The sequence below is a fragment of the Chelonoidis abingdonii genome, chromosome 8 (assembly GCF_003597395.2).
Source record: "Chelonoidis abingdonii isolate Lonesome George chromosome 8, CheloAbing_2.0, whole genome shotgun sequence".
In the NCBI taxonomy this organism is placed as follows: domain Eukaryota; kingdom Metazoa; phylum Chordata; order Testudines; family Testudinidae; genus Chelonoidis; species Chelonoidis abingdonii.
In genome coordinates, this window is record NC_133776.1 from 1,551,769 (window position 1) to 1,565,449 (window position 13,681).

Here is a 13,681-nt window from a genome sequence, read left to right on the forward strand (position 1 = left end):
GAGTCCAGAGTTGGGAGCCTGGGGCTTCCACGATTGCCAGGCTTCCAGGATTGCCAGGCTCCTGGCAATGCAGCAGGGAGCATGGAAACCCTGGCATGGCAGGTGTGCCCTGAGCCACAGACCCTAGAAATCCCGAAGTCTGCAGCTCTAAGGCAGTCCCCTAGTGGGTCTGCCCTGGAGCTGTGAACCTGGCAGCACTGGGGTCACTGGTACCCTGCTGTGGAAACACTGCCTTGGATTCGCTGAAATGTCATTGAACCCAAATATATTGGGCTCAACAAATCAGTGTTGTCTGAGGAAGCAAAGTTTCATCAGAAAATTTCTGATCAGCTTTAATTAGCATTTATTCAGTGAATTTGCTGTCCCTCTCTAGAAGCCTGGGTAAAAATATGGACCTTGCACTGCTCCTTAAAGATTGACGCATTCCAGGTATTTTGGTCCAAATCCATTTCCTAAAATATTCTATATGAACGGGTCCCATAGTACTATGCAGTTCAAGGTCATTTAAAGAAGCTTATTCTGTGGTATGATAGATTATGGATCTAGAACATGCAGTGTCAACTGGCAACTCTCCATCACACCTACTCTAAAGAACTCAGAGAAGAACCCATGCCACAGTTTACCCAGGAATTTAAGGATGTCATCAAATCTTGCCACACACAACTCCAAGAGAAAGTCTACAAACTCATTCCCCAAGAACCCACCCCTGAACCTTCTACATGCTTCCAAAGACACACAAACAAGGGAACCCAGGAAGACCTGTCATATCTGGCCACAGCACTCTCACTGAAGGAATGTCAGGACTCATAGAAACCATCCTCAAACCACTCACCACACAAATGGCCAGCTTCCTCCAGGGTACAACCGACTTCACAAACACTACAACATTAACAGCGTCCCTCAAAGCGCCATCCTCACCATCACGGATGTCACTTGTCTATACACCAACATCCCTGACAATGACGGCATGACTGCCTGCCTCAAATATTTACAGGACAATGGACAACCCTCAGATATGCACCTCAAACACATCATTTAACTCATTCATTTCATCCTCACTCACAACAGTTTTCCATTCAACAACAGTCACTTTGTCCAAACCATGGGTAGTAGGATGGCTTCCAATATGCCAGTCTCTTTGTGGACCATCTTGAAGAAGAATTTCTGGACAAAGGGACCACAAAACCAATAATATGCCTGAGGATCATGGATGATATTTTCATCCTCTTGGCAGACACCTTAAACTCCCTCAAGATTTCCACCACAACTTCAGCAACTACGACCCATTCATCAAACTCTCTCTGGAGCACTTTCACATCAGCATCAACTTCCTGGACATGACAGTCAGTTTCAGTAATGGAACCCAAAAGACAACGATATATAAAAAACCCACAAATCACCATACCTCCTTCACAGATCTAGTAACCACCTCAAACACACCAAGGAATCTGTTATCTACAGCCAGGTGCTCAGATACCACAGAATATGCTCTGAGGAGAAAGTCCAGGATATACACCTTAACACACTCAAAGCCACCTTCACCAAACAAGGACACTCCACAAGAGAAGTAGATCACATCATGGAATAGGCCATCCAAATACCCCAAGAGAACCTGCTTCAATACAGAAATAAAACTGCCTCCTACCACTACATGCTGGAACCCGTATGAGGCGTCCTCAAACAACTACAACCCATGCTCTATGGGGATCTGATCCTGAAAGAAGTCTTTCCTGAACCTCAATTTCAAACAACCCTCCAGCCTCTCCAATCTCATCATCAGAAGCAAGCTCCTCACATCAACTCAAAGTGGCACCAGACCCTGCCAGAGCAACAGATGCAAAACCTGCAGTCATATCTCCACTGCTATGATGCTCAACACCCCCCTCAACACACCTTTCGAGATCCATGTGTCCAGCATATGCTCATGACAACATGTGATGTACCTCATCCAGTACACTAAATGCTCAAATAACAACCATGTGGGTGAAACCAGACAATCACTATGCACTCTAATAAACTCTCATAGGAAAATGATGAAAGACAAAAACACCCTATCACCTGTAACACTTCACAAAGTCATTGCTCTACACGTGACCTATCAGTCCTCATCCTCAAAGGAAACTTGCACAAGACCTTCAAAATATGAGTCTGGGAACTTAAATTCATAATCCTGCTAGATACAACAAATCACGGACTGAACAGAGACGCTGGATTTATGGCTTATTACAACAATCTGTAACCCACTAACAACCATCCTCCTTCCCCCTCCCCTCCAGCTGCCACGCTCCCACTTCCTTTAACACCTCCCCAGCCATGGGGGGAAAGAGCCACTTCACCTTGAATCGTCCCTTGAGTTCCATGTTAGCTCCTTCTGCTAAACATAAAGAGCTCCGTGTAAGCTTGAAAGTTTGTCTCTCTCACCAACAGAAGTTGGTTCAATAAAAGATATTCCCTCCCCCACCTTGTCTCTCTATGGATCTAGAAGGCTGTTAGTGCTTCTAATTAGTGACTTGTTCTTTTCCTCCCTTCCAGCAATATATTATGTTACATGACATGGTGGCGGCTCACAGCATTGTCAGAGTTTCTGTCAGCAGAGCAAATCAAGGTAAGTTTCCCTGGTTGAAAAAAGAAATTAAAACTGGTCCTTAATGAATAGTTTAAAATCAATACAGGTCCTTGCATAGTTCTGTATGTTTAAAGTAATTGGGTCCTTGTGATCTCTTAGCAGCACTGCTTAGGAAGGGATAGGTGTGACGTTAAAAGTTGGAGAAGATAATCTACTTGAGTGTCTTCTTCCAGATGATCACATCAGCATTTATGCTGGAGCAGGTCTAGACAAGCCCCTCGTGTCCCTCCCCCATTTTCGTTTATCTACCTCTCCATGGATATAGCTAACATTACAATATCCTACTTCTGGCCTAAAGGATAAAAATAGAAACCCCACAGGGAAATCGCCACTGCAGCCCTGCCACCGCTACCCCGATATAGCAGCGTTTCACCTACAGTGCGGTAGGGATTTTTGGCTCCCCACAACCACATTATATCAGAGTAGAGGTGTATGGTATATCTTGACTTGAATAAAGCTTTTGGTACTATATCGCATGACTTTCTCATAAACGAACTAAGGAAATGCAACCTAGATGGAGTTACTATAAGGTGGTTGGAAAACCATTCCCAGAGGGTAATTATCAGTGGTTCACAGTCATGGTGGAAGGGCAAAACGTGAAGGGTCCTGCAGGGATCAGTTCTGGGTCCGGTCCTGTTCAATATCTTCATCAGTGATTTAGATAATGGCATAGAGAGTACACTTACAAAGTTGGAGGATGATACCAAGCTGGGAGGGGTTGCAAGTGCTTTGGAGGATAGGATTAAAATTCAAAATGATCTGGATAAGCTGGAAAAATGGTCTGAAGTAAATATGATAAAATTCAATAAGGACAAATGCAAAGTACTCCATTTAGGAAGGGACGGTCAGTTGCACACATACAGAATGGGTAATGACTGCCTAGGAAGGAGCACTGTGGAAAGGAATCTGGGGGTCATAGTGGACCACAAGCTAAATAGGAGTCAACAGTGCAACACTGTTGCAAAAAAACCAAACATCATTCTGGGGTGTATTAGCAAGAGTGTTGTAAGCAAGACACAAGCAGTAATTCTTCCGCTCTGCTCCGTGCTGATTAGGTCCCAGCTGGAGTATTATGTTCAGTTCTGGGCATCACATTTCAGAAATGATGTGAACAAATTGGAGAGAATCCAAAGAAGAGCGACAAAAATGATTAAAGGTCTAGAAAACATGACCTATGAGGGAAGATTGAAAAAATTGGGTTTGTTTAGTCTGGAAAAGAGAAGACTGAGAGGGGACATAAGTTTTCAGGTATGTTAAAGGTTGTTACGAGGAAGAAGAAAAATTGTTTTTCTTAATCTCTGAGGATAGGACAGGAAGCAGTGGGTTTAAACTTCAGCAAGGGAGGTTTAGGTTCGACATTAGGAAAAACTTTCAGTCAGAGTGGTTAAGCACTGGAAAAAATTGCTTAAGGAGGTTGTGGAGTCTCCATCATTGGAGATTTTTAAGAGCAGGTTAGACAAACACCTGTCAGGGATGGTCATGTAATACTTAGTCCTGCCATGAGTGCAGGGGAATGGACTAGATGACCTCTTGAGGTCCCTTCCAGTTCTGATTCTATGATTGCCTGTTCTGTTCATTCCATCTGGGGTACCTGGCATTGACCACTGTTGGAAAACAGGATACTGGGCTAGATGGACCTTTGGTCTGACCCAGCATGGCTGCTCTTATGTGGGGAACAGGAGTCTTGAGCTGCCTTAGGTTCCTTATGTGGCAAATTGTTTGTATTATTTCTGAGGCACCCATCAGTGTAAAATCAAGGGTCCATACAGAGTGTTAGTGAATCATTAGTTTAATCCTTTTAAGTTATATTATTAATAATAGAAACAGCAGCATAATTGTTGTAGCCCGGGCCATGGCTATTACATCCATGTAGGATTCTGTTGCAGGTGCTGATTTGCAAGACTTTATTTACAGTCGCAGAAAAAGAGCTTGTTCTTAAATTCTTACCTTACTTTCAGAAATAGAAGAGATCCTTTCCACAGATCTTGTGCCTGGAGACATCATGGTGATCCCATCTAATGGGACAATCATGCCCTGTGATGCAGTACTTGTCAGTGGTACTTGCATCGTTAATGAAAGCATGTTAACAGGTGAAGTAAAATTTACATCCTGGATGGCTGAGCTATGCGACTAAAAATGCTAGTTGATAAAGTTATGTCACTGTTCTTTTTCTGATTTGCAACTTACTTTATGGGAAGGAATTTGTTTACGTACCCTGAAATGTGTATTTTTATAATGTACTCAAGACAGTATTGATAGTATTTATTCAAATCTTGGCAATATTAATGTTATTTAATAAACATTTATATTGTGGTACTGTATTGCCTATAAGCCAACCAGATCAGGGCCTCATTGTGCAAGATGCTAGTCTCTATATTTGTATAATTAATGGGGTAATGAGGAGGTGTCTTCATCTCACTGTTCTTATTTACCTCTCTTTTATTTTCACTATTTAATTAAAATAAGCATGTTTCTGTTAAATAAGGAATCTGCAAGCTTAGAGTTTAGGAATTCTCTAATGTAAAGTCTTAAAATGTGAACCGTACTAAAAGATACATCCGTAGAAAGCTTTTGGATTGCCTTTCCTTTAGGCAAAATGAGTAGTGGTTTTGATCTGGGTCATGTTTAATTGCTAGAAACTCTAGTATTTTGTTTTTGTTTATTAGTGTTGAAATTGCGACATGAATAATTAGCAAGCCACTGATCACATAGGAACATATGCTAGCAAAGCTTACTATAGGTAGCCTTGCCTGTATCAAATGACTCTTTACAGCAACAGTTAAATGTATTGTTTGACAGGTTTTTATTTTTTACCTTCAGTACTACAAGCAGCAACATTTTCATGTTTTGCTAACCGGTGTAGTGATTTAGAGGAGGGAAAACTGGGAGCGAGACTCTTGGATTCTGTGGGAGGTCTAGAAGGTTAAAGAATGGGGTAATGGGAATTAGGACTCCTGGGTTCTTTCCCCAGCTTTACTCCCTGGCTGAGTTAATTTAAGCAGATCACTTTATTTCTTTGTTATAAAATGGGGATAACGCTCACTATTTTAGAAAGTGATTTGAGAGCTATGGATGAGAAGTGCTTATTATTTGTATTTGATTTGGATGAACTGAAGAACTTTTTTTCCATTTAAGGTGAAAGTGTTCCTGTAACAAAGACTAATCTCCCAAATCCTGCAGAAGACCCAAAAGCAATGGGAGATGAAATATACAGTCCAGAAGTACATAAGCGACACACGTTGTTCTGTGGGACCAATGTCATTCAAACCCGTTTTTATACTGGAGAGCGAGTCAAAGCCATAGTAGTGAGAACAGGTACAAATTTTAATTGTTCTCACTTATTCGCGTACCGTTTGATTTTTATAGTTATGTCTATCTGCTGCTTTCTACCTTTTGTCGGTTAATTTAGTTGTATTAAACAGATATTCCCCAAAGCATTTAACAAAGTTACTTTTAAAACTTTTATTACAATGGTACTTGATAATGCCCTGCAGGCTATTGATTTTTCAGCACTGACAAATCAATTAACCATTAGAGTCAAGGGATTTAAAACATGTCCAGAAACATTTGCAGTAGCATTAAACTCAGTTTGCAGTAGTGAGAAGTATTGTTTTAAAACTCTGCATAGGATTCCCCAGAAGAACCGTCAGTATGTTGCAAGTCTGTTTCTTACAAAGCAGCCTACCTGTAGACCTATGCTTAAACCATAATTCTAAATAGGAGAGGTAGGTTTAGCTTGAATAAAACATTGTGAGCTTTTTAAAGGAGTTTCCCAGTAAAAGCATTAAACCTCTAACAGCTTTTCATCAATGCCTGAGTAAGATGCATGGATAGATGATTTTCATTTTTAATATAGGCATGGACTAATCATCTTCTATTCTAATCTTACTGCTGTGTGTTTTTTTTTTTTAAAACATCTAACTGATCTATTTTAATCTCATTTCCTTTTTATTTTATAGTAATTTTTTTTCTAGTGGACATATCCCTGGACTACTGTTAAAAAGCAAAAATTATTTTCAAAAGACAAATTCTGATAGAAACACTGCTTATGTTCAGTTTAAATTCTTACTTCCTTTCTAATTCCTTTTGTTTTTCATTTTCGTTGATTTTTGAGTTCTCTTGGTAGTAGAGGGTTGGAAGCTGAGGAAGGTCAGTGCAGATATCTTAAATGTAAACATTCTTAAAATTATATATGGTTTTCTTTCTGCATGTAAAATGTGTAGTCTGCAAATAACCTCTGGCAAGGGAGCCCAGTAGTCTCACTTCCTGCACTGACTTCAAATTAAAGGCAATATCGTAAATTGCCCTTCATCATGCTGAGGTCCACAGACCTCCATAGTTCTGCATAGTCTATAGTTTAAGCATCATGTTAATTCAAGTAAAACCTAGCTTTGAATTCTTTCAGGAGGGCCTTAATGTGGATATTCCAATGTCCAAGCCAAAAGGTCAAGTCTCTGTAGTATGATGTTACCATAAATTCACCAAATTTTACGTATTGGCCATCCAGTCTTTAGTCAATACCATTTTTGGGCAGACTTTTTCTCCATGCGTTAGGGCCCAGGGGTCACGGGTTTCTTTTCTCACCGCCGGGTCACCTCATTGTGGCATCATTTAGGGAATAGCTGTGACCAGCATGGTGCCTCCTTCTGTCTCTGTGCATGTAACGGCTTCTCTCATGCTCCAGGAGTTACAGTGCTTCCTCTTTGAGAGTTGGGAAGCTCCCTCTTCATGGCGTGGCCTTCCGGCCAGGTCCCTATGTGTCTTCTCCCTTCTGCAGTATCAAAGGCTCTCTGTAAGAATTGTCTCAGGCAGTCTTCCAATTCACTGCCCAGACTGTGCCACTTCCTCCATGGCTGTAGGGGAACCTAGACCCGCCCTCTACTACAAGTCTTTGTGCACTGTCATAAACCTTGCTGCCATTTCCTACTCCACCTCTACTAAGCTTCCTTCTGCACCACCTTCCTCAGGGCCAAGATCCCAGGGTTCTGCTTGTTTTCTCCTTTTCTCTCTCTAAGCCCAGAGAATGACTACAGGCTTCCACGGTGCAGCTTCCTCCTGCCTTTGCTAATTGGCCTTATACCAGCCCCCTCCTGCTCAGCTGGCCTCCATCCTCAGTCAGGGATAGCTTGTCAAGCCTAAATGTCCCTCAGGTGTGGCCTGTCACGTTACTTAACCCTTTTGGGCCCACACTCCATCATGCTAGGGGAAGATGGAAATGTATAATGTACCTTGTTTTGAGTTTCCTTGTTTAAAGAATGGTTCACCTTCCCACCATGGAGGCACATGACTGTGAAAATCCCATTGGAACAGATCTGTGGACCGAAGCTTGATGAAGAATAGGAAAATTTTCTGTGCTTATATGAACATTTCCTTTCTTTGAGTAAAAAGGTCCAGAGGTTATCTGTCCTTGTGACAAATAAATGATCCAGATTAGAGATGGAAATAGACAAAAAGTTTGGATTTACTTCGTCAGGTGGAATTCCCTGTGATCCTCCAGTAGGTGAAATTGCTGTGCTTTTTCCTCAAAGTGTAGTTCACAAAATCTATAATTTAGGAAATTAGAATTGAATAAATCTGTCTGTGAGAGCTGTCTCAATTGGAGGGAGCTTCAGCTGGCAGAGGATTCTCATGCAGTCAGTAACTGACAAATGTGGTCTGCCCCCATGCTGAGTGCAGACTGAAGTACCCACATAATGGATTTGTGGACTGTGTTGTTGGCAGAAACATTTTCTTGAGGTGGCTGCATAGGGAAGTAAGGGGTTGTAAAGTCCTACCTATTCTCTTCCCTGGCTTACAGGAATCCCTGCTCTGTGCAGTGGGGAGTGTGGGTTCAAAGGGGACACTGCTTCCCTGCCTGTACGTTTGGGAGGGGAACAGCTGCAGCTGTGGTTCCACACTCCAAATGTGCTGTCTGATGTAAAGAGATGAAGTAATCACTGAGTAAGAGGCTGGTGAATATTACGTTAATCTCCTTCTGAACCAGAATGAATTGTGACTTCTTAAAATTCCATACTTCTTGCATTGCTCCTGGGACATCAGTTACGCACTGTTCCTTATGCATATTGAAATGTAAAGTACCAGCCTCACTCTAAGTATGAGAAGTAATCCGAGGGAGTTATGTACGCTCAGCACCTTTCAGGATTAGACCCTTATCATTAACAATTTGTCTTTGAGTTAGTGGCCACACAGATTTCACTCCAGGTGTACATACACCCCTTGTACCTGAGATCAGATTCCTTTTGAATAGCAGTGTCTGTTGTGGCTACACATGTTTTTTGTGACCGCTCTAGCTTAGGATACATGGAGTAGAGCGGCTTTATCCATTGCTCAGTTCCTCTTTAATGCTGTGAGCTGGAACCCTGCGGTATCCATATCCCTCAACCACAGGATGTAGTCTTAGCGTAGTTACTGCCATTATGTGACTCTGCCAAGCCCCTACAATCATAGAATATCAGGGTTGGAAGGGACCTCAGGAGGTCATCTAGTCCAACCCCTGCTCAAAGCAGGACTAATCCCCAACTAAATCATCCCAGCCAGGGCTTTGTCAAGCCAGGCCTTAAAAACCTCTAAGGAAGGAGATTCCACCACCTCCCTAGGTAACCCATTCAGTGCTTTCACCACCACCTAGTGAAATAGTGTTCCTAATATCCAACCTAGACTTCCCCCACTGCAACTTGAAATCATTGCTCCTTTTCTGTCATCTGCCACCACTTTGACTGCGGAGCTCCATCCACTTTGGAACCCCCTATCAGGTAGTTGAAAGCTGGTATCAAATCCCCCCTCATTCTTCTCTCTGCAGACTCACATGCCCAGTTCCCTCAGCGCTTCTTCGTAAGCTATGTGTTCCAGCCCCTGATTATGTTCATTGCCCTCTTGTGACTCTCTCTCCAATTTGTCCAAATCCGTTCTGTAGCGGGGGACTAAAACTGGATGCAGTACTACAGATCTGGTCTCACCAGTGCGAATAGAGGGGATATGATCACGTCCCTCGATCTGTGGCAGTGCTCCTACTAATACAGCCCAATATTGCCATTGGCCTTTGGCAACAAGGGCACACTGCTGACTCCATCCAGCTTCTTGTCCACCGTAATCCCCAGGTCCTTTTCTGCAGAACTGCCACTTAGCCAGTCTGTCCCCAGCCTGTAGCAGTGCATGGGATTCTTCCTTCCGAAGTGCAGGACTCTGCACTTGTCCTTGTTGAACCTGATCAGATTTCTTTTGGCCCAATCCTTCAATTTGTCTAGGTCACTCTGGACCCTATCTCTACCCTCCAGCATATCTACCTCTCCCCCAGTTCAGTGTCATCTGCGAACTTGCTGAGGGTGCACTTCATCCCATTATCCAGATCATTAATAAATGCTGAGCATTCCCACTATCTTCTTTCCCTGGAAGACAGCGCATAAGGGCACTGCTCTGTTTGTCTCTTGTTCTCCAAAGAGACTCTTAAAAACAGGGAGGTGAGACTCAAGTTGTTCTTACTTGAAAAGTCCATGGAGTCTCCAACCTCTGCCTCAGAGAAACTCAGTGTGGGTCAGTCTGATCCTGCTTCAGCACCAGCCAGCTGTGGCTCAGTGTCCAGCTTCAGTGCTGCCACCCCCCATGGACCCCACACCACTCCCCTACCATCTCAGTAGCTTCTGAGAGAAGGAGGAACGAGCGCCGCTCCAGGGGGGGTCCAGGATCAGGACTCCTTCACCAGCCCTGAGTAAGAGACTTAAAACTTCTCCTGGGGCCTCATTCACCAAGAGTCGCAGCTTGTAGTCCCATTTTGGTGTCAAAGAGCGCAACAGCACTTTTCACCACCAGCGTCACGTTGTGCTAGTGCCATGTTCCCTTGCACCTACTTTCATGCTGAAACCTGCAGCACCCACCACCTCTCCTTCAGGACCAGTCACAACCTGCATGATACCGATGGACTTTGCAGCACTGGTTGTCTCAGTGCTGGATATTTCGGCACAGATTGGCTGGTCTCATGAAGGGCTTTGATCTATAGGTGCAATCCCAGAGTCGTCTTGTTTGGAGTGCCTCAGTGACGTTATGTGCAAGCAATCAGACTTTCTCCCCTGACTCCCCGAATTCCTGCACAGCTCTGCTCCACCCTTGTTGGAGGCCTACTCTTTTTGATTGTCCTCAGAGCACAGTGGAGACCCCTCTCCTTCCCATCATACAGGTCTGTCTCCATAGGAATCCAGAGACAACTCCATCAGAGGACACAGAAAAAAGACGGTTTCTTTTGGGGCTCTCCGTCTTGGTATCCTCCTATGTGCCCTCCACTCCAGTATGCCTGTCAGCCCTGGCCCTTGGGTTCTCCCTGGGGCATGAACACTATTCTAAGAAGCCATGCCTTTCCACCTCTGGGACCTCAGCTTAGTCCTCATTGGATTAATGGGGACCCACCATTTGAATCTATGGCAACCTGCTCTTTGTACCATCTTTCCATGAAAGGTGTCTTTCTTGTGGCTTGTTACGTGTTCCTAAGAGTGTGGGAGAAGTCCAGACCCTCAAGGCAGGTCCTCCTTACACCATATGTCACAAGGATAAGATCATCCCTAGGCCTCACCCCAAGTTCCTTCCTAAGGTAGTCTGACTTACATCTCAATCTATCCATCTACCAGTTTTCTTCCCAAACCTCCTTCCACCCTGGGAGAATCAAGGCTTCGAAGGCTAGATGTGGTGAGGGCGTTGCCCTTCTGTTCAGACAGAGCAAAGTCATTCAGAGCCTCACCTAGACTGTTCCTGGCTTTTGCAGAAAGGGTTAGAGGTCAACCGCTTTCTACTCAGGTTATCTAGTAGGTTTTGGATTGTAGTAAGACTTGGTATCAGAGAGCAAGCAAGGATCATCTGAGTCACGTTAGAGTCCATTTCACCAGCTTCTGGTGCTTGCCTGGGTAATACACCAATATCTGAACTATGTAGGGCTGCTTACCTTTAGCTGAGTTCATACATTTACCTCTAATTATGCCTTGGTTCAAGAATCCATATCGGAGGCCAACTTCAGCAGGGCTCTTCTGCTGTTACTTTGAAAATAGGACTCCCCACATCCAGGTTTGAGGTAACTGCTTGTTAGTCATCTCTGGAGTGGAATCTCTGTGAGCAGACGCTTGAAAAAAAGAACAGTTACTTACTCTGCAGTAACTGGTTCTTTGAGATGTGTTGTCCACACAGATTCCATGGCCCCCCTTCTTCCCCACTAATTCAGAATCCTTTCCTCTTGGAATTCTCACTGACTAAGGAACTGAGTGGCTATTGAGGCCACCCTGCCCATTATATCTCCAGCTGCGGTGGACACAAGGGCAGGTGGAGTGCAGGCATGGCCCCAACAGGTATGGCTATTTAAAGAGAATCCAATCTCATGTGCTTATTAACCCATGCATGCCTAGAGTGGAGTTTGTGTGGACAATAAATCTTGAAGAACCAGTTATTCTAGGGTAAATAACAGTTCTATGTGCAGGGTTGCAGCTAAAGTATAAAGACCATCTGAGTGGAACATTGATAAAACTAAATTTGCTCTTCATCTTTTTAATAATTTGATTCTGGACGTCAGAATTTGCAAATACAGCATGCAGATAGGTTTAGCACTTACAAAATCTGAGGATCAAGACTAGCTCAGGATTTTAGTGTCTCAAAGGCTTTTGGTGCATTGTATGACATTGCCACTGTTTGCACTTTTAATCTGATATCTTAAAATCCCTCTCATTATAGGCTTTAGTACGTCAAAAGGACAGCTTGTTCGTTCTATACTGTATCCAAAGCCAACTGACTTCAAACTCTACAGAGATGCCTACATGTTTCTGCTGTTCCTTGTGGTGGTGGCAGGAGTTGGGTTTCTTTACACAGTTGTCCATGATATACTACATGAGGTATGGTTGCCATCTCTCCATCACCATACTAATTTATTTTAACTGTAGACACTGATCGGTGTTTTGTTAGTAGGACTGGATGAGCTTGTACAAGACAATTTTCTGCAAATACTAAGTCTAATTTTTAAATGAAACCTTTATGGCTGCATTTGTTTTCCGTGAATGTTGTAGCAGACAAATTTACTGACGGGAATGTTCAGCAAAAAAGCAAAATTTAAGGGAATATTAGAGGAAAGTGAAATTTGAATTTTCTAATCACAAGCATTTGCATCAGAAAGTTGATTCTAGAAGTTACTGTGATCCAAAGAAGAAATAGGATACCGTGTGACTTACATCTAATCAAAACGAATTAGATATTGCATAGGCAAAACATATTACACAGAAATGAGCTACATACCAAGGATCATTCATAGAAATTGTTTAGTGAGATTATAGAAAATACAAATTTATCAGATTCGTTGGACATTATTTACTCACCTTTGACTTTTAACTAATATATGGGGGAAGATATCAGAGGCGTAAATATGTAAACCTTTTTGCACTAGATTGCTAAAATTGTATTGTGCAAGTAAAGGTTGTGGCAACATTGTTAACTTTCTGAGCACAGCAGAAGCTACCTGCGATAATCCAGGAAGAGATGAAAGGAGCTTCACCTCTGAAATTTGTGGCCCAATATTACATTAAATTTAATGTACTAAGGAGAGACTGGTGAATCCGATAAGCTCTGGATTGTTATTCACTTAGTGTACTCTCTTGAACTCTAGGTTCCTGCTCATATAATAATCATTGAGTCTCTTGACATTATAACCATCACTGTACCGCCTGCGCTTCCTGCTGCAATGACTGCTGGGATCTTTTATGCACAGAGACGGTTGAAAAAGATTGGTATCTTCTGCATCAGTCCTCAGAGGATAAATATCTGTGGCCAATTGAATCTCATGTGTTTTGACAAGGTCAGATACATTTTAAAAATATTTTGCTGGTTATTGGCTGGGAAGTGTTGTGTGCAGTTTTTAAAAAGTAGCAGTTATAGTAGTGGCTACAATGGCATTCATAATCATGATTTAAAGGCTAACTTGTTAAAATAAAAAAACTCTATTCCAACAGCTACAGATCCTAAGTGAATTCATTGGTGGTAGGTAGATGGTAAACATAGAAATAACGCTAGCAAATAGTTAAAAATCTGAGTGGAATG

The 13,681-nt window shown here is 42.7% G+C and overlaps 1 protein-coding gene across 2 annotated transcripts in view; it reads left to right on the plus strand.

Annotated features, from left to right (window-relative positions):
- The window catches only part of ATP13A3 (ATPase 13A3), an 81,966-nt gene that overhangs the window by 24,079 nt on the left and 44,206 nt on the right, over positions 1-13,681 (plus strand). For both annotated transcript variants that reach the window (XM_032778134.2, XM_075069042.1), the window contains exons 8-12: positions 2,533-2,605; positions 4,585-4,716; positions 5,762-5,941; positions 12,329-12,486; positions 13,251-13,439. In XM_032778134.2, the coding sequence (XP_032634025.1) occupies positions 2,533-2,605; positions 4,585-4,716; positions 5,762-5,941; positions 12,329-12,486; positions 13,251-13,439 (732 nt within the window). The remainder of the gene's footprint in view (positions 1-2,532; positions 2,606-4,584; positions 4,717-5,761; positions 5,942-12,328; positions 12,487-13,250; positions 13,440-13,681) is intronic.